Source organism: Leuciscus leuciscus (assembly GCF_965113295.1).
Source record: "Leuciscus leuciscus genome assembly, chromosome: 21".
Taxonomy (NCBI): Eukaryota; Metazoa; Chordata; class Actinopteri; order Cypriniformes; family Leuciscidae; genus Leuciscus; species Leuciscus leuciscus.
The window spans coordinates 19,241,515-19,263,405 of NC_138745.1; the positions used below are offsets into that span (position 1 = coordinate 19,241,515).

The 21,891-nt window shown below is 38.4% G+C and overlaps 1 protein-coding gene across 4 annotated transcripts in view; it reads left to right on the forward strand.

The window, feature by feature from the left end:
* Positions 1 to 21,891, forward strand: part of trrap (transformation/transcription domain-associated protein) — an 82,094-nt gene that overhangs the window by 44,765 nt on the left and 15,438 nt on the right. For all 4 annotated transcript variants that reach the window (XM_082152649.1, XM_082152651.1, XM_082152650.1 and 1 more), the window contains exons 47-60: positions 1,091 to 1,212; positions 1,387 to 1,600; positions 2,848 to 3,027; positions 5,945 to 6,091; positions 7,113 to 7,232; positions 8,269 to 8,556; positions 8,830 to 8,967; positions 9,316 to 9,419; positions 9,810 to 9,945; positions 11,885 to 12,076; positions 15,021 to 15,216; positions 15,314 to 15,579; positions 18,041 to 18,141; positions 20,524 to 20,725. In XM_082152649.1, coding sequence (XP_082008775.1) covers positions 1,091 to 1,212; positions 1,387 to 1,600; positions 2,848 to 3,027; positions 5,945 to 6,091; positions 7,113 to 7,232; positions 8,269 to 8,556; positions 8,830 to 8,967; positions 9,316 to 9,419; positions 9,810 to 9,945; positions 11,885 to 12,076; positions 15,021 to 15,216; positions 15,314 to 15,579; positions 18,041 to 18,141; positions 20,524 to 20,725 — 2,406 coding nt within the window. The remainder of the gene's footprint in view (positions 1 to 1,090; positions 1,213 to 1,386; positions 1,601 to 2,847; positions 3,028 to 5,944; positions 6,092 to 7,112; positions 7,233 to 8,268; positions 8,557 to 8,829; positions 8,968 to 9,315; positions 9,420 to 9,809; positions 9,946 to 11,884; positions 12,077 to 15,020; positions 15,217 to 15,313; positions 15,580 to 18,040; positions 18,142 to 20,523; positions 20,726 to 21,891) is intronic.

Sequence of the window (21,891 nt, forward strand, 5' to 3'; positions counted from 1 at the left end):
CCGGTTTAAAACCAGTGGTGTAGATGGTTTAAACTATATGCTGTTCCAAATTATCACAAATTTAGAAACGTGCAGCAGAAATTGTCTTTTATAAGATCTCTAATCATTTTAATCTGACCTTGATAGTTTATGTGGTACATTTTTGGCTTGGATTGTTTTGTGGTCCTGTCACAATGTAATGCAGAATTTGCAAAGAGACTATTGAATGATGGGGCAGTAAAAATGATAGTCGACAGCAAGGTCAGAAAGAGGATGGAAAGTGGTCATTATAACTGGACCTCAGGGAAAAGCGTTAAATAATAAAAAATGTATGACAAGACACCTTAAAAGGGTTTTTAAATGGATTTATTTTTCATTTATTTATGCATTTATTTTTCTTTTATTCTTTTATTTATTTACACATTTTGGACATTAAAAAAAATGTGATTTGTCAATTTGGACAGGATGTGGTCTAAGAGGAAGAAAAGAGATGAGTGTTATTTCTGTGCCACCAAACAGAATTGCAAAAACAACGACAAAACAAGATTTGCCTTTTGTCTGTTATTGGTCTGACCAGTGACCACCCCAAACTCATGTCACTGCTCAGTGTTGTTAATTGAGATGCAGAAAACGAGCAGGGCTGTGTTTTGATAGCGCCACAGTTCTTGCTATTTTTAGGGAAATCAACTACAAATGGCTTAACCTGGATCATGCTTCATGTATTATTGGTTTAACATGGTGTAACTAGGATTTCCAGTTCTGTAGACTTTCTAACCTCGCAATAGTAAACCAACCTTGTGTCGACTCTGAATAGACCTGTGTTAAACACTTGAGCTCAAAGCCTACCCTGCTGTAAATGAGGCATTGTGTATTCAGCGCGCTGTGGCCTGGACAGCTGAACTCGGGTGTCTGTTCTGTTAGCCCAAGGCGAGAGAGCAGACAGGGAGAAAAAGGAGCCGAGCAAAGGTGCTGCACAGCTCTCCTGATAGATGAAAGATAAATGGACTGTATCAATCTATTGCCCCCTCCTCCTTTCTCCTCTCCTCTCCTCTTGCGATCCCTTTCTATTCTGCTGTCTTACTCTCTCTCTTTGTCTTCGTTTCTTTCCTAGGTGCCTAATCCAAGAGAGAAGTCCATTCTGCTGGTGAAAATGATGACCTACATTGAGAAACGCTTTCCTGATGACCTTGAATTGAATGCCCAGTTCCTGGACCTCGTTAATTACGTCTACAGGTAATTACGCCGATTAATCACAGGGTCTGCTGTCCGCGCTGGCCCTCCGTCTATTGCTATTAGCAACAAGACTGAGGCTGCTGGGTGGTAGGCCCGATTTTTATTACTAAAGTTGGGGCTGTGGGTGTTTGTCTGAAGCACTTCGGTATTTGTTTTTTTTGTTTTTGTTTTCAGAGATGAGAACCTTTCAGGAAGTGACATCACGTCCAAGCTGGAGCCAGCGTTCTTGTCAGGGCTGCGCTGCACCCAGCCACTGATCAGAGCAAAGTTTTTTGAGGTGTTTGATTCATCAATGAAGCGACGAGTCTATGAGAGGCTTCTGTATATTTGCTGCTCGCAGAACTGGGAGGCCATGGGCAGCCACTTCTGGATCAAACAGTGCACAGAGGTACAGGCATATTTTGGGGGGGGGGAATAGGAAAACGCATAAAAGATGTGAAAATTTATTTAAAAAAAATCTTGCTGGTTAGAGATGCACCAATATAAAAATTATCAATTATGCTAATTGTGTTTGACTAGTAGATCCAATATAAGTAAGTGACGTGAAGGCCAAGTATGGTAACCCATACTCAGAATCTGTCCTCTGCACTACCCATCCAAGTTAGTGCACACATTAGGGGTAGTGAGTAGTGAACACACACACTCACACACACTGCAAACCATGGGCACACACACCCGGAGCAGTGGGTAGCCATTTTTGCTGTGGCCTCCGTGAGAATCGAACCCATGACCGTTTGTATATACATTCTTGTATGTGTATACTGCCTATATATGTATTAGACTTTTTTATATTTTTTATAGTAAATATTATACATAAAGTATTAAATGAAACCTTAACAGTTGATTGATACAAACAAATATTTGAAAATAAATATAAAAGCGTAAAAGAATATATTATATAAAAAATATATATTTATAAATAGATATACTATTTCTTTCTTTCTTTCTTTAAATCAACATTTTTGGTTTCATTTAGTATTTTAGGAATACAATTTCTGATATAACATTGCATGGCACCACAACAGGATATGTCTAAATTCTAAAAAAACAAAACTATATATTGTATTATCTCCAATCATTATGCAAGCTCTATGCAGAATTGATATGCAGAATTGATAATAGTTCATAATAATGCACATGCTTAAATTACACAGAAGCTAAATGCACTTAAATGCATACTGACAACGTCACCATTTTCACCTTAATTTGTAATAATTTTTCTTTTGATTGTTAATGCATTCACCATAATGTAACAGCTCTGGTTTTTGGCTGCTCCTGCACACGTCAGTTCACAATCCATCCGTCTCAGCCACAATCAATGCTACTCTGGCTCTTGAATTATTAATGCTGTCCTACACATGGCGGCTGTGTGCGCGATTCATCCTGCCGTGATGGAGTAGAAGAACATTCACTGTTGGAGCTCTACAGATGGTGTCAAGCATTTAGATGTATGTACGCTAGTGGTTAAAATTGGCAGCTGTTAAACAATGCTGGCTCATGCAGGTGTCATTTATGCGTGAATGTTAGCTACTTTCTTCCATGTGATGTGTTCCTCTTAGCGAGAGCAGCTGTTTGCGTGTGTGTTTGAGCAATCGTGGCAGTTCAGAGTTTGATTCTGTCGTCTCTGCTTCACAGCTGCTGCTGGCGGTCTGTGAGAGGAACACCACCATTGGTACCAGCTGCCAGGGCTCCATGCTCCCCTCCATCACCAACGTCATAAACCTGGCTGACAGCCATGACCGTGCAGCTTTCGCCATGGCGACGCATATCAAACAGGAACCTCGAGAGAGAGAAAACAGCGAGACCAAGGAGGAGGTCAGCTGAGCCATTCTGTGTATACAAACATCTTTACAGAAAAGCTTGTTTCGTGCCTTTATGGCCTAATTTAGCTCTACTATCAAATTCTGATATACAGAGAAAGTTTTAATTAAAACCAAAATGATGCATTCATCAGAATTGAGAAATGTACTACTTTTTAATGAGTTGTTTATTGTATGATTCTATGTTGATGTTTGACTACATTTTGAGTTGGGGAGATATTAGAGCAGGAGATAAAAAAAAAGGGGATTCGTGAGGGAACTGCTTAGAGGTTCTTGCAATTATGTATGAAACATAATTACAAAAAAATGATAATAATTTAAGAAATATATTAGGGCTGCCCTCTAATAGTCGACTAAATGTTTGTCGAAGGGAAGAGGATTGGTCGACTACATTTTAATAATTCGGTTAGTCGTAAAAGTTCACTAACACGGCTAGTCCATGCGTTAATATGTTGGACAAAAAAAATCCAAAGTGTTGGAGCATTTTGAGAGTGTAAAGACTGTTTGGTAGTAGTTGGTGGTAGCCTAATATTAGGCACTTAACATGACCGCTCTCTCTATCGTTAATGTTAACCTATATAAATGTGCATTAATATTAGGCACATATCTAATCATGCGGAATATCGTGCAAATATGAGAAGACTGAGTTCAAAGGAAGAAAAATAGTGACTGTGAGGCAGGTATACCCTATTGTCCATACTGTTGTAGGGTTTCAGTTTGCTGCTATATATTTTATTTATTTGGGTTTATATAATGTATATATTTTTTTGTTTGTGTGTGGACCTCTGAAGGCCCCGATATACTCACGCCGAAGTTCTTTTTCGTTCTTCGCTTAGGGGTAAAACAAAGTTTTAAATACACGACCAGCGAAATACTGTTTGAGAACATGAAAATCAGTGTCTCATTTCATCAGAAGTACAACTTCAGTGATATAAGGCAGCTCTCCAGTGTGTTCATGTTTTCACTCGTGGACGTCTGAACTGGACGGACTGAACAGGAATACAAATATATTTCCACGTGAAAGAAGGTGGAGCCTCCACGAGTCACTGCACACCTACCTATGAACCAATGGTAGTACAAAAGTGTTTACCAGCCGAAGCGAACTTTTCCGGAAAGTTCTCTTTGGCCAGTTGTTTCATACTTCCAAAACGAACTCCAAACCAAGTTTGTTTTTGCCTGATTTTGTTTGCCTGACAACGTCACTTCAGTTCGTTCTTCGATTTCTCTTGAAATATATTGGGGCCTTGAGTTGAATTCAATGTTAAAGCTATTTTCTGTTGGCCTGAATATGTTTGCTCTGATATTTCTCTTTAAAGTTTTTCTGTTGGCTGTATAATTTATTTGTTTGTTTGTTTATAATACAATTGTTATTTCTATTATAGGTTATTTATTTATTTTGTGTTCTGATCTCAGAAAGGTTTGTGTGATGTTTGCTGGTGTCACTGCAGGAGCTCTTTGTTTCTGTTTTAAATAATCATTATTTTTGTTTAGTAGTATTTCTCCCTCGACTAATCAACTAATGGCTTAAATGAACAACTAACAGTAGACAAGGACAATCTTTAGTCGGGGGTAGCCCTATTAAAATAATATACAAATTACAAATGTATTACATAAATTTTTCATAAATATAAAAAATATGAATAAATATATTGTTGTATTGCGCATTTATTATTACACATTACACATTTCTATGTATCTGGCATTGATCAGAAGTTGATTATTTACATCATCTAATGGTGATAATTCTTACTTGAAATGCATTATTGAAAATATCACTTACACCAGCTGTATGAAATTTCATTATTTTATTCTATTTAAAGCTGCAGTGCGTAACTTTCTTGGGTTAAAAATTATCCAAAATAAATTTGAGCAGGTACATAACCAGCCAGTGTTCAAAACCAACTGCTTGCCTTAGCTCGATTCAAAATGGTAAGCTTGTAATATATTTTTTTTTAATTCCAGTGGTACTGGTGGATTTCCGCGGGAAATTCGAGCATGTCTTTGCATCTTTATGTCACATCTGCACATAAAGAAGGTGTCTCGGCTAGTAGGCTATATTGCCTGTTAGGATGTTGGAGGTGGAGGTTTATAGCCTTTTCTCACAGCACTTGATATAGTTAAACTTATCATTTTGATGGCAGATCCAGAAAGGTTCAAACGACAATTACTGGTGACAACTGGAGATTCACCCGTTGTAAAATGCGAAACACTTCCGACTTCGGAGTGGCTACAGAAAAAAAGAGACTGCAACTGGGCCTGTGCGAAAACAAAGATAAATATCAGAAGGGCATTAAATGTAGTCACGTAATGCTGATGTTGTTAACAATTTGAGAACAAAGTATAATTTGCACGGTTTGACGTGATATGATAAGCGATTTAATCGGCGCAATTTACTGCAATGCTTTTTCCCTTAGTTGGTCAGAACAAAAGTGGATTTTACTTACTTGTTCAGATGACATTTTCCAGTGAAAATTCTTATGTTGGTCTTACTTCCAAAAAGTAGAATCTGAGATTGCGAATGACAGTATCCACACCGGCGCGGTGACTGACAGCCACGCATTCTCCTCAAAACATTAATTAATCTGCGCTGTGCCGAGGCATAACCGACGTAAAGTTGATAATTCTGCGAATAACTGCAATTGCAGATTTCGAACAGAGATGGCGACAAAAAGTAAAAACTACGGACTGCAGCTTTAAATTCTACTTCCTTAAATTCAAATTTCAGATTTTCAAATCTGTATCCTGCATCTGAGCTCAATTCAATTTCAGTAATTTATTTCAGGAATTCAGAGACATTCTCAGTTCAGTTCCAAATGGTGCTGACCTCGAGTTCATAGTGGCCTGCTGTAAGTGTAGAAAGTAAACAAATGTTCTTCCAATATTTAATGTTTTTGTGACCTTTTCATCTGTAGGATGTGGAGATAGACATTGAACTGGCACCTGGAGACCAGACCAGCCTCCCCAAGACCAAGGAGCAGGCGGAGAGAGACACAGGCAACCAGCTGCACATGCTCACCAACCGCCACGACAAGTTCCTGGACTCCCTGAGAGAGGTCAAGGTGAGCAATCACCTCAACATATGTCGCCCTCATGAGTGCAACCCCTTAATCAGTGGGAAAAGCCAAGCAAAACTTAAAAAAAGGACACTGGTTACATAAAGGACATATGTAGGAATGAGTCACATGCAGAAGCCATACAAGCTTCACAACAGTGAGATTTTAATATGCACCTTTGGTTCTTGCTACTTTCATCTCTAGCCTGCTCTTCCTCATTTGGCTTCTCCCTCATAAGTGTCTCTGTTAAAGAGAGTTTGATCAGGGCAACATGGGATTCTGTCTCTGAGCGCTTTGAGGTCACAACGTCATTGATTTCTATTTAATCCTGGACACGGTTCTGCTTTATATGCACCTCTCAAGCAGGCTTTAGATAAATGATGAAGTAAGGAGTTCAAAGACCTGACCTGCCTGCTTTGCCCACCGGAGCCGCTGTCAGGAACCACAGCACACATTTGAGTTCTGACTTATGCTAACATCTCTATTCTTCTTGTGGCCAGAGGTCCAAACCTTTTTCGTGCAATTATGCCCTAAGAATTATTCAGTGGCAAGATGTGATTGACCGGTCATGCATTTTAAAGTACACTGATCCCTTATGAAAAGTAATTTTTTGAGAAGGAATAGTCTCTTTTGCCCTTGAATGTTTGGTGCCATAAGTGAAGATTAAACTGTAAGTATCATTTTCTGCTTTGCAGAATGTTAGTTTAACTTGATATACTAAAACTGAAAGAAAACGAATAAAAATTATATAAATACACAACAAAATGACAAAATACTTTAACTTGTTATTACGGTATGGATCCAGTTTATTTAAAAAAAAATTAATATTTAAAAAAAGAAAATGGTTATTGTAACATTGACAAAGGTTTCCTAGTGGATTTTGGAACTGAAACAAGGTGCACTTCTGTTAATCGGCTGAGCTGGCACTGTTATCAGCCAATGCGATAATCTCAAGTGGCTAAATGTGGGTTGATTAATGGCCGATATATTGCCTATCAGTAAATGAGTCTCTTGTGTGTGTAATCAGACGGGAGCACTGCTGAATGCTCTGGTTCAGTTGTGCCACATCTCCACCCCACTGGCCGAGAAGACCTGGGTCCAGCTCTTCCCCCGCCTCTGGAAGATTCTGTCAGACCGCCAGCAGCATGTGAGTACTTCACTGTCCCAGTTCTCCAAAGAGCTGAGCTGACAGTTGGCCGTTTTTTAATCTAAACATTTTCCATCTAAATGCAGCATATGACTTCTGATGGCTTTAAACTGACCTTTGTTGTGGTTAAAGTGTAGACTGACTGTTTTACTAATAATAATGCATATGACTGCTGAATCGGCATGCAAAATGTGTGTTAATGGTGTCAGAGGTTGTGCCTATCCGCTCATCTTGGAGACCTTTGCATGGGTGGGGGTCCGACGGGCTGTCTTTCTGCCCCTGCCGCTGAACTTAAACAAGCAGCATTTGCTAATGAGCAGAAATTAAACCTTTTATGCAAATTTCTGAGTTTAATGGACCAGATGTCTTAAGTATTAGAAATCTCATTAAAGAGCTTTAATTTAGAGTGACTGAGGCTGTAGACTGTTAGAACAAATATTCAGAATAGAAATCTTCAGCTTTATGGCTTTTGTTTGTAGGAGGTATATAAAAAATAAAATAAAAAATAAAATAAAAACCTAGGACATATTTACTGCGCCAGTCTTTTCTATAATAATAATGCAAAACTCTTTGTGTAACATGGGCTATTTTTCTTTAGAGTTGTCATGCCTATTGAATATTTATGGCAAATTCTGATTGTTTGGTGTGATGTTAGATGAGTGAGGAACTACTTAAAGGAGTTTTTTGCATTTTATTTGAAATGTTATTATAAAGTTATCAAACTTATACTATTCTATTGATTAGGGTAAAGCATTATTAAAATTCAGGCCGATGCCATTAAGCCATAAAATATTTTGTTTTGTTTGTTTTATAAAAAAAAATATATATATTTTATTGAATGGATATAAATTGAGAATTTCTGTAGATTACATTTAACAGTGTTAATAAATTCTTAGAACTAAAGGTAATCTAAATGTAAAAGTGGGGAAAATGAACATGGCCGATACACATTAATAACAATTCAGCCAATGACCAATATTGCACAAATATATCATGCATTTCTAATTTTGAACTTTTGTATCCCTTTTTTTTTTAGGCACTGTCAGGCGAGATGGGTCCGTTCCTGTGTAGTGGTAGTCATCAAGCTCAGAGAGATTGTCAGCCCAGTGCTTTAAACTGCTTTGTGGAGGCCATGTCTCAGTGCGTGCCGCCCATACCCATCAGGCCCTGCGTACTGAAGTACTTAGGCAAGACCCACAATCTTTGGTTACGCTCCACCCTGATGCTGGAGCAGCAAGCCTTTGAGAAAGGCCTTAGCTTGCACATCAAACCCAAACAGAGCACAGAGTTCTACGAGCAGGAAAGCATCACTCCTCCACAGCAGGTACAGTGATTCCTGAGCTCTTCTTCAATCTCTGTTGCTATTGATATTCTTGGCAGAGGAAGTTTTGTGTTCTGAAGGTTCCCCAGTGTCACTCGAAATGAACTTGTGTGCTGATTTTCCAGTTGGCTTTGTTTTGACCTGTCAGTGAGTTCAGTTTGAAGTATCCCAGCATTCAAGCTGCTTATGCTAAGCAGTCATCTCATTGGAACACCTCTGAATATGGATGTGTTTGTCCCCTATATTCTTTGAAGATGTGTTTTCGTATTCCCTCAGGAGATCCTTGACTCGCTGGCAGAGCTATACTCCCTTCTGCAGGAGGAGGACATGTGGGCAGGGCTGTGGCAGAAGAGATGCAAGTTTCCCGAATCAAGCACCGCCATCGCGTACGAGCAGCATGGCTTCTTTGAACAGGTGAGAGAGACTGAAACGATCGTATCTGCATGTATTTATTTAGGGCCATATGATTTCCGCATTGCAAAACATGCAGATTGGATTGTGGAACACAGTCAAAAAAATGGCGGAATGTCATGGAATTTGGCCAAATTCGGATGAAAAAAATAAAAAAAGGGTTGTACACTTAATCAAATCACTAATGATAGAATCATTAATTTGATTAACACTTTTTTAATAAGAAATTATATAATCATAAAACAGCATCCAGAAAAGTAAAAAAAACAGACAACACAGAGTTTCAGAGGACCTATGTATTGTCGCTCTTATATTTTAAGATGTTAACAATTCTGGTTCCATCATCATTAGGCTCAAGAAACCTATGAGAAGGCAATGGAGAAAGCTCGCAAAGAGCACAATGTTTCGCCTGCCATCTTCCCTGAATACCAGCTGTGGGAGGATCACTGGATCCGGTGAGTTGAAAAAGCACAGCTCAGACTCAACACTTGATATGTCCACCGTCAAGAAAGTTTTCCATCCTTATTGAAAGGAAAATACTGCAGATAAGACAAACCACCAACAAAACCACAGCCAATAAGACACATTATTTTTAATATACCCAAAAAGAGTGTGGCGACCTAGCACAATGCAAATATATCCAAATGACTAACATAGATTGACCAAAATTATGCTCTCAAAAACTCAGTGTCAAATAATTAATTGTCACACATGGAAATTGTCAGCTGTCAAAACACTAATATGATCAAAAACCCTGTTTTAAGAACATTCTGGACCATCAGTTATACTCCAATATATAATGTAAAATGGAATATAATAAATCTAAATTGTATGTTGATTTCCAGCTGTTCTAAAGAGCTGAACCAGTGGGAGCCTCTGACTGAGTACGGGCAATCTAAAGGCCATAACAACCCATACCTGGTGCTGGAGTGTGCCTGGAGAGTGTCCAACTGGGCCGCCATGAAAGATGCTCTGGTGCAGGTAAACTCAGTACCACATTGCAATCAACACACATAGGGATTTAAGATTTGTGAGTAATTGTCTGTTTTATTTAAGGTCTTTACTTTATCTATCTTGTCTGAATACTTGCCCTGTTACTCAACACAAACCTAAAGCAATATGTTTTAGTAAGTTCACAATCAGTCTGTAGATACACACTACCTGTAAAGTCGGTAAGATTATTTTAATGCCTTTGAAAGAAGGCTCCTATGTTCACCAAGGTCATTTTTTGATGGAAAATACAGTTAAAACATGAATATTATTACAGTTTACTGTTTTCTATTTTAATATATTTTAAAATACCATTTATGCCTGAATTTTTTGCATCTGTACTCCAGTCTTCAGTGTGACAAGGTTCTTCAGAAATATTACAAATATGCTGATTTGCTGCTCAAGAAACATTTCTTATTTTTTTCAGTGGAGAAATGGTTTTGTGGAAACAGTGATATTTTCCCCTTTTTTTTATGAAATAGATTTGTGATTGTTTTTTGTAACTGTATTTAGTGTTTATTTTGATCCATTTAATGTGCCCTTTCTGAATAACTTTATTAATTTCTTTAAAAAAAAAAGTATTTGCTGTGTATATAAGGGGCTGTAAGAGTTTTCATTAAAGTATGTTTTTTGGCTAGATACTCTGCATTTTGGAGTGAAATTTGCACACACACTTCCAGTCCAGTAAGATAACGTAAAACCATAGTTATGACTTCACTGACACCTCAAATTATTATTGGAGTTTCACCATATTGCCAAATGTAAAAAGCGCACCACTTTTTATGCAGAAAGTCACTCTCAACTACTCTTGCCGAATTGTTTATGACTTCAGAATTGTAGCCTTGCCGTCGGTGGGTAATTTATGGGCTTCACTTCTAAAACAAAGTAGAAAAAGTGTGCGATAGAGTCTGGGAACATTATAAATACTCTTGGCTCTTGTTCAAGGAGACTTGGAACGAATCCATTCAGGTTTCTGTCCTAAGGTGACACCTAATTAAATTGTCCAGCCCAGCAACCCTCCCACTCCTCCTCCTCCTCCTCTTCCCTCTCCGTTCGCTTTGCATCTAATATTTACGGATACGTGCTTGAATAATTGCTCAAACATCTGCTGGGAAGTGATTTGTTTTCTCCGTTCCAGGGCAGGCTGCTTGGCAGCAGCAGTTGCTCTCGGGAAGTTTAAATGTCCCCTCTTTCAATTAAAGGCAGGTGGATAAGGCCAGCCCTGACGCAGGGTTATTTATCAAATGCTGGCCATGATAAGCGCACACTGACCAAAGAGTGTAAATCCCTCCAAATCGTCATACTGCACAATGCCAGCAACCTGTACCGACTTTTTATTCTCCCTACGACCACCTATTTAGCTCCAATTGCAGTGTGCACTTTGGAATAGGGGGACCAGATGACCATGAACAAAAACTAGGACACACATGCTGCTCAGGGATTCAAGTTCAAAATCATTATTTATAGCAATCAAACTAAAGCTTTGGTTAGCGTCCCATCTCTAACCCCATCAGGATGTGGCTTGTAAAAACAAAACTAGTCAATCTAACTGTGCAAGTACACTACTGTTAAAAAGTCTGGGGTCAGTAAATACATTTTTTAGGAAGGACACATTAAATTGATCAAAAGTAACAGACATTTATAAAGTTACAAAAGATTTCTATTTCAAATAAATGATATTAAGCAGCTCTATTAACCAGCACAACTGTTGTCAACATTGATAATAATAAGAAATGTTTCTTGCAAATCTGCATATTAGAATTAGTTATTTTGAATTTGTAGTAATATTTCACAACATTACTGTTTTTACTGTGTTTTCGATCAAATAAATGCAGTCTCGGTGAGCATAAACCATTAAAAAAAATCTTACCACCCCAAACTTTTGAACGGTAGTGTATGCTGATACAGCTGTGTTTCCTGTTTGCATCAGGTGGAGCTGAGCTGTCCAAAGGAAATGGCCTGGAAGGTGAACATGCATCGTGGCTACCTCGCCATCTGTCACCCGGAGGAACAGCAGCTCAACTTCATCGAGCGGCTGGTGGAGATGGCCAGCAGTCTGGCCATCAGAGAATGGAGGAGACTGCCACACATCGTTTCTCACGTTCACACGCCCCTGCTGCAGGTTAGGAGCGTCAGTGTGTGAGCTGACAAACACCCTTTAACCAGACGTTCTCCAGCTCTAATTTAATGTTCTTGATGGTGTTCTTCACTTTTTCAAGCAGTGTAGCTCAATCAGAGCACCACAAGCGATCTGATCTAAATTGATTGTCAATTTTAAATAATGATATCTCAAAAGCAGAACATCTGCTCCGATATCACCGCTGACAAGCTAGAGACTCTGGCAATCTCATTTCATGTGCGAGCGCGTGACTTTCTACAAACCCTTGTAGCAGAGAGAGTGGTTAAAGAAGACACTTTTCTTATAATTGCCTTCACTCTGCATTTTTGCACAATATCACTTTTTCCTTTGTCAGACCTGGTCCCTCCCTCCCTCTTTTTGGCCCTTTGGCCCTTTCTAAAATGCCTGAGATAGTGTTGACTGCACCATTGTGGTGCTCAATAGGCAGCTTGTATTAATATTCAGCAGAAAGAACAGCCTCCTGACTGCCACACGCATAATCAGGCAGAGCACACAATGGGACGGAGCCGAGGTGATGTGTGCCTGTAGATTAGGGTAATGTGTGAGAGCTGTCCACGCACCGCGTCCTCTGGGGACCGTTAGAGACTAGAAGCACTCTTCTTGAGCACGGCTGTGGTGTGATGGCAAATATGACAGCCAAATTGAGGAAATGAGGTGTTGTTGTTGGAGAATGTGAATACACCACACAGGGTGTTATGGGTAATGGCTGATAGTTCTGTGGTCCGCATGATTGAAGAGTTGGATATAGTAGATGTAATCAGAACATCTTGAATATTTTTTAGAATTTTTGAAATAATATCTTGAAGGGATTTTTGTTGCTTGATTCTATTAGTAAATCAAAACTGTATTCTGCAATGTATCAGTGTTTTATTATGATTATTAATACTAAAATTCAAAATTATTGTTTTAAATAATTTTAATCTATAATTATTATTATTATTACTTGATTATTGATTCTTTAATTTCTTATTTTCTCTGTTAAAATGGAAGAAACCAAGAGAACATGCTATGAAACAATTATTCACTAAATAATTGTATTAGCATTTTCTGAAAAGTGCTTGAAATGGCGGGAAAAAAGTGTTAATGTCATCTGTAGACGAGACGTGCCCAAAAAATTATACTTGATTGTAGGCTGTGTGCCGAAGAGAAAATGTTGCATTATATTGAGCAATATTATTTATATATTTTTTAATTATCAAATTTATTTAATGCAAAAAATAGAAATGAAAATATGCTTATGAAAATAAGTGTAATAAGCATTATAAATATGAGATATTTAATAGCATGTTTTTTTTTTCATATTTTTTCCTCTTGATATGGCATATATGAATTTAGTTTGCAGAATGTACAATAAAATACCAAATCATGAATCACAATTAATTATGCAAATGTGACGTCAGCACTGACGGTTACATTTTTAGTCATTCAAAATTGGAGATTTTATTCTTTCATTTATGCTCAAAGCGAATAAAGTCTATACATTTAAGCGATTTAGATTGAAGTTTAATATTACTAATTAGTGTACAGAACCAGCTGTTATTAACCTATGGTAATGGGCACATTTTTGTGGCTGTTTTACTTAGGCCTTCAAAAATTCAGTCTTTGCCCCAGAGCCATTGACTTCAGGGATAATTGAATTTACTGATAATTGAATCTGTTTACGCCTGCACTCCTTAATGCAACCATACAGAAGTCCAATAAGAGCGATTGGAATGGACGAGAGAGGCAGACAGGAGCCATGAGACAGAGAGAGTGAGAACGCCACCAAGTTTAAAATGACTCGTAATTACTTTTCCCCATCAGATAGTGTTTGATTAAATATCTGCAAGAAAATTAAATTTACATGATGAATGGGCACTCAGAATGAAGGTTATAATGTGCCATCAGCTGATATTAACAGATAATTGTGAAAAATATTGTATTGCTTAATTTATTTTGTTGTGTGGGGATTTGATTTGGCAAGTCCATGGACTGATTTGAGGCATTTATCTTGTAAAGCAGGCATTACTATTGAACGGATTGTTTTTGGATGCATGTATGTGTGTTCACGGGCATAATTCATTATCGCGGCTCAGGCTACTCATCGTGTGTGTAGTAAACCGTCATGTTGTAAATCACCTTGTAAGTGCCAGACTCCCTTCCTCATGTCTTTTCCAAAGGAGATTAAAGATCCATGTGGCATTTTGGTTAAGAGTGCAGGGTGTGTGTTTACTGTCTGATATGTTAAGGTCATGCATCGATAGTTCGTGAGGAATGAGTATCATTTTTTGGGTCACCGTGGTCTGTGTCCTCTGCTGGTGTGGTCTAAGTGTCGTCTGAGAGCGCGATTAGGCATTAGGGGAATAGACGCTTCACTTGTGCGCTTCCCTCTCTCTGCCCGTTCTCTGAGTAAATGGCTTTTAAGATACTTTGATCCATCCATTCGTTCAGCCACCTCAAGACTTCGTTTCTATATTTCTTTTTCTTTCTCAATAGGAATCATAAGCCTGTAATACATTTGCAGTAATGGATTTCGGAGTGCTCTGTGTGTGTGTGTGTGTGTGTGTGTGTGTGTGTGTGTGTACCTGATATTCCCAATGTTATGGGGACATTTCTTGGTCCCCATCAGGAAAACAGCTTATAAATCATACAAAAATGTTTTTTGAAAATGTAAAAATGCACAAAGTTTCCTGTGATGGGTAGATTTTAGGGAATAGACTACAGTTTGTACAGTATAAAAATCATTGTCTATGGAATGTCCCCATAAAACATGGAAACCAGTGTTTGTGTGAGTGAGTGTGATGAATGGATTCTTGTGTGACTGTAGCCCTCTGATTTAAACTGAGCAGGAGCTTTGAAGAGAACGTGAGTTGTTACATCTTCCTGATGTTTATTAATAAGTACAATGAGATTCTCATCTGTTTATTCCTGGTTTGTTCTCATTCAGGCGGCTCAGCAGATTATTGAGCTACAGGAAGCTGCTCAGATTAATGCAGGACTCCAGCCTGCCAACTTGGGCCGCAACACCAGCCTCCATGACATGAAGACCGTGGTGAAGACTTGGAGAAACAGGCTGCCAATTGTCTCAGATGACCTTTCCCATTGGAGCAGCATCTTTATGTGGCGGCAGCACCACTATCAAGGTATGCAAGGATATGGCAATGAATTCTAGTGACATTCTGATTCATCATTTTATATACAATTGTAATCTTTTTTTTCCTTTTTTTCTCTCTTCTGCAGCCATTGTGACTGCTTATGAAACTAACACGCAACATGACCCAAACACTAACAATGCCATGCTTGGAGTGCATGCCTCCGCATCAGCCATTATTCAGTATGGGAAGATCGGCCGGAAGCAAGGTCTGGTCAATGTGGCTTTGGACATTCTGAGCCGCATCCACACCATCCCCACCGTGCCTATCGTAGACTGCTTCCAGAAGATCCGTCAGCAGGTTAAATGCTACCTGCAGTTGGCTGGAGTCATGGGCAAGAATGAATGCATGCAGGTGAGTGAACTTTAAGCATGACTACACATTTTCAAAAGTCGTTGTGTTCCCTGAATAACTAGTCAACTAATACTCTTAAGGAAGACATGTATAATTACCTGTTTTGTGTTCCCCTGACCCTGATCAGATGGATTTCATACATAGCATTCTGTATTCAAAAGCATAAGGTGCGGTTGCATTTACCGCAGTTTTAAGTTTGGTGAAATGATAATTTATTTATTTTTTTTCATATTTTATGTAAAGCTTTTGTTTGGTGAATTTTTGTGGGCGAAATTGTCATTTTAATGGGAATTCTGCGTGATTGGGAATTTCACATAAGGGTGAAAGATTTCCCCATGCAGATTTTGCTGCTCATTCAAGTTGGTTCACACTGTCTGTCCAAATCTGATTATTTGTGTATCGGATTAGAATCTGATCCGTCCACACTGTATCGCAACTGTTCAGATCCGATTTGTCCATGCAGCTCTTTCGTTTTCTGGAATATCTGCATTGGTTTCTATGGCAATGACGTTGCGTTGGTAGGAATACACCAAATACAACAACAACCGCAACATGGAGTGGTTTGCAATATAGATATTGTCTTATTTAAATTTTACAACATGACAATGTGTAGCCGCCTCTCTGGTCTACTGCGTCTTCTGAGGCGGCGGCAGAACCGTAGGAGGCTGGTATGAGCGACTTTATTCCGTGCTGTCGTCTCCGTCGGTTTACAAACATGTCTCTGTTATATCTTCATTTTCTGCTCATCTGGCACTTTGCAACAACACAGCCTTGTTTCAGCAGGGACTTTCAGCATGTTTCCTATAACAACGTCTGCCGTTTACGTTTTACGTGGCGTGAAAGTCACATAAACCACTCGAAATCCGATCAGAGCGGTCAAACTGAAACGGATTTCCAGAAATGCGATTTGAATAAGGATTTTTTTTTTTTGTCGTTGTGACACTTGCTAAATCTGATTGGATTTCAATTGGATAGGCACAAAAATCGGACCTGACAGTCTGAACGTAGCCATAGATTTGCCATGTTAACCAACATAGACTGGCTTGGTTTGAAAGTGACTTCAATAGTGAATTGCTGGAAATTTTTACCTGATATATTTTGCAAATGCGACCACCTTAAATTCAGCATTTTCATCAGAAGTTGGGATAATCTTTTCTTGCACTATTGTGATGTATATCTAAGTGAAACAGCTTCTCGAATGAGAAAAAAAGTTAAGGACAGGACTTGATTTTGAGGACCTGTGCAGAGATTATCTGAGAAGATATGTGATGTAAGGAAGAGGGGAAGATATTGTTTTTGATTAAAGATTACGAGGACACATGAATAAATAAAATAAAAAAAGTGCATGGATAAATCATTTAAAATAAACTTTGTTACATTCCATAAAAAAATAAGAATTGTCCATTTTGATTCCATGGTGACTTCAGTACAACAAAAGGTAAAGATGTCCATCTGAATGTCATTTTGGCTGTAGCTGTTTGAAGGAGATGAATTTAAATACAGTGAATTTCACTTCTCCAAGCAGGTTTTGGCAAATATGAAAAACTGGATAACTAGTCATCCTTTGTGACCTACCCGTAAGGTTAATAAGTTAATATTTTTTCAAAATGTATTACCATATTTTCTATAGTACTTAAAATAAATGTATATTTTCTTAGCATTTACGTATTTTTTTACACTCTAACAGAATATATATATATATACATATATATATACATACATACATACATACATACATACATACATACATATTTATTTATGGTGCTGTCAAGATTACTTCCTCTATACCTAATCTACTTTACTTTGTCAACTCACCTGCTGATTTTGCTGTTAGCCGGACTCTCTTAATCCAAATAACGCTGCTCTCATTACGGTGAGAATGACTGTGGTGCTGTCACAGTAAGAAATGCATTCCAAACAGTGTAAGGAATGGGCTGCTTGCTGCAGCATTCGCTTAAGCCTGATTAATGGAGCTGCCTCAACTGAGCTCAAGTCATTAAAGTACCATTGGATTTAATAAGTCTCTCTCTCTCTCTCTCTCTCTCTCTCTCTCTCTCTCTCTCTCTCTCTCTCTCTCTCTCTCTCTCTCTCTCTCTCTCTCTCTCTCTCTCTCTCTCTCTCTCTCTCTCTCTCTCTCTCTCTCTCTCTCTCTCTCTCAGCTATCACTTGGACCTGTTCTGTTCTCTTTATCATTTCTCTGGCACACTTTAAGCCACTGGCTCTCACCTGGGAGTCTTAGGTGGAGCTACAGAGATGTCTACAGCAGATATATAACGTTACTCTATTGTCAGTGGTGTTGACTTTTGATGTATAGGAATTCTAGGTCAGAAAACTACACGTTGGCTGAGTCCGACAAATTAAACCCATCGTTTTTGTGAACTGCTTTTTAGAAAATGAAAAAGTCATACCTGTGAAATACTTTGATTAATTGTAAATGCAATCATTGTTATTGTATTTTCAGGGTCTGGAGGTGATTGAGTCCACTAACCTGAAGTACTTCACCAAGGAGATGACCGCCGAGTTCTACGCTCTCAAGGGCATGTTCTTAGCCCAGATCAATAAGTAAGAGTTGATCCCTAGCTTTGTTCATCTTCTCTCCTTTTCTGCCTGTCACTTTGAGTCTTCTCCTTATCACCCTCATTCACTCTTTCTTTGTCTTTAATTGACACTGCTCTCGTTATCTTTTGTTTTGTGCACAAGTCTGATTTGCTCTGACAATAAAGAGTCTGAATTGGCGAGATCATGAGCTCACTTTTTAAAACAAACCATTCTGACAAAGAATCATTATGGAGAGGAAAGATAAACATCTGTCCGTGTGCTTGTGTTTGTGCCACTAATCATCACTTCTAAAACTTTATTCCAATAATGAGGTCAGAACAGTCGTTAACAGTCAATATGAGAGTATGATGAGTAATTAACCTTATACAGTATGTCTGCGGCAGAGGATAATGACACTGAACTCATGATGAGTGATTTATCTCCTGTCATATTTCTATTGACTGGCATTTTCACGAGTCACTCTGATGAAAATCTGTCATGTAATTGTTTTACATCTCTGAATACTGTAATTAATTTTGTAGTGCAATCAAGCCAGGTGTTTTAACCGTCTACAAGCTATTTAAACAAACAAATGGGTCAGTGACCTATAAGGATCTCAAGATAATAAACAGGAGAAATCTTTTAAAACATCTCATTTAAAATGTGTGTGCTAAGTTCTACATGACTGTATTAGGAGTGTAATGGTACACAAGTCATGGTTTGGTACGTACCTCGGTTTTGAGGTCACAGTTCGATAAACAGCCAATATCCTAGTAATATGCATGTATTAAGCAACTAGTTAATAGTGAGAAATGGACCCTAAACTAAAGTGTTACTGGAAAAAGCAACAAATCCACAATGCTAGGTTTATTTTATTTTAAACAGACAGTGGTGCAAATTACAGTTTGTTCCACCTAGTGGCATTTAGTCCCCCCTGAGGTTGCTGGTACAGTACAGCCTCCTTTAGTGTATTAAGCACTAAGCAGTAAACAGATGCACTCTTACTTTTTATTTTTTTATTTTCTTAGGGCTGATAAAAAAAACAAGGTATTTTATAACAATCAGCTACAAAACTGAGAAGCATCTTGTGTTATAAAAGTACAAAATAAAAAGAATAATGGATGATAACAGGATGAATACAAAAAAAGTTTTCTTTAATTATATAATTAAATTATAGTTATAACATCATATAATTATAATTGTTCTTTGTAATTATTTTGTAATATAATTATATTATTACAAAACCGCTTGCTTGTTAAGGATATTAAGGTAAGTATTATATAGCAAATTGAATTAATTGTGTTTTTTCATTGTTGAGGTAAATTCAAATGATTGTCAGTATGAATTGCATTTTATTGATAATTCAATATCCAGACCAAAACAGACCTTTATGTCATTATCTAATAAACAGATGTTGATTATAACCGTCTTTTTTTGCAACATCATAGCTTTATATAGGCCTTGCTCTTTTCCTCATCATGGGTGAATTGATGGTGAGCCCAGAGCCTGGCACTGGATTGAAATAGCTTATTAAATACACATGCTGAATAATTAACTCAATAGCAATTTGTGAAATCTCTGTGATCAGCAGAAGTTTCCCCCAGCCTCAGCAGGGCCTAATGTAATCATTACATTTTCACTCTCTATGAATATTAACGTAGGGATTTGATAAAGCAGCAGAGCTGTCGGAGGAAGATGTTTGACACTTGACTGGGTGTGGGGACTTATGTGCGACTCTCAGCAAAGGCCATGAGCAGAAACATATTATACATGTCCACGACTGACGAGACGCTTCAGTGGATTTGGCCTCCCCAGACTCCCATTGCAATCAAGTGTAATTCTGTTGCTTGCCACATACTCATTAAAAGTTCCCATTATATGTGATTGGTTTAGTAGGTGTGTCGTAGGGTAACATTTAGAGATGGTGATGGTAAGGACAGAGGCTTCAAGCACAGATTATGTGTCCCATCCAGTTCTTTCAGTCCCTTATAAAGCCCTTTACGAACCTTTCTCAACTTCTATTCTTAAACTGCTTCTATAAAAGGGCCCTAGAAAAGATGCTCTTGGGGGACAAATTCTCAAAGCTCTAAAACTGCTGATGAAACAAAAATGTTGGACCCAGTCAGCTAATTTCAGTTAGGTGCTGGCCAGCTGGATAGTTCTTTGAAGTAATAGTGTTTCTCATCAAGATTTTTTTCCATCAGATATCCTCAAACTGGGCATGTAATCATGATAAATTTTGCATGGCTTCTGTTTACCAGTGTATCATTTGCATATATTTTACTGACTCAAGCTTAATCCTCCAAATGACTCGGATTCTTTACATTCTTGAGATATCAAGATTGTGATGATCAGAACTGATATGTTCCCCGCTCATTCAGTGTGTCGTCTTTTCTCTTCCACCAGGTCAGAGGAAGCAAATAAGGCATTCTCTGCTGCAGTGCAGATGCATGATGTTCTGGTGAAAGCCTGGGCTATGTGGGGAGACTACTTGGAGAACATTTTTGTCAAAGACCGCCAGCCCCACCTTGGCGTCTCCGCCATTACATGTTACCTACACGCCTGCCGCCATCAGAATGAGAGCAAGTCACGCAAATACCTGGCCAAGGTAAGATCTTCTCTCTCTTGCTGACCTCATTGAATTGTCCAGGTTTCTTCCGCCAATGAGGACCATGTCAGTATAAAATCATTCACCCAAATGTTTGTTAACCCTTTCGCATGTACAATCACACCGGTGTGATCAGTCTTGGCTGGTCCCTGGAGCGTACGATCACACCGATGTGATTAGAACGGTCAGTACATCACGTGATCAACTGCTAAATTCAAATGCGCTTTCGCGCGTTGGCTGGCGCAGAGAAAAACTCATGCTGGGGGGTCAGTTAGAATATTTTAAAATGGGTAAACAGCAGTCTATCATTGTTCTCTATTATTATCTTGTGGTTGAGAACCTATGGAGAGAAGCATCTCTTGTCTCTGCAGAAGCATTCAGTTGCACCAAGTCTTGCTTTAATTTTTTGTCGTCTTCTTACCTTTTTAGCTTATTTACCTTATTTTAAGGCTAACCAACAGTTAATGCACCAAATAGCATAATTGAAAAATTCTCTGTAAAGTCACAGTTAGTGTTATTTTCAATAAATAAAGACATTTTTGTTTTTGTTTTCATTAATTATAATAACACTGGTAGCCTAACTCTTTACAACAATGAGGCAGCTGCATAAACCAATCAATAAAACGTCAAGAACTACTGATCAATGGCCTATCATACTGCGTGATCTAGATGACAACATGCGCTTAGTGATTTACTTGACAAAACTGGCAAAAATGGTTGGCGGAGACACACAAAGCATGTCATAATAGGATAGCTTGTTTTTTGACAGGTCTGTAATTAGTTTTACCATTAAACCCATTTACCATAAAACACAGGAAAACTCGGTGCTCATTTGTGGTCCAGTAAACCCATTCTGCTCTGATGGCTTTGTTAAATGGGGGCATATCCGTCACCGTGTGCCATTTCTGAATTAATGCAGCTGTGGCGAGGGGATGCACTGCATTCAGACTGATGAACCTCCAATGATGGATGTAATTATATTATTAGACTAGATGATGGGTTTTGTATGGATACTATGCACATGGCAGTCTGCTCTCTGTCGAGTACTGTACGCTAGATCAAACAGCTCCATTTGGCTTTTTCCTTTTTTCCAGCATGGGATTGAATGCAAGGAGCACTTTAGATTGTGTCTGGAGTGCTGCTGGCCATTGAAGCTTTAGAGACTG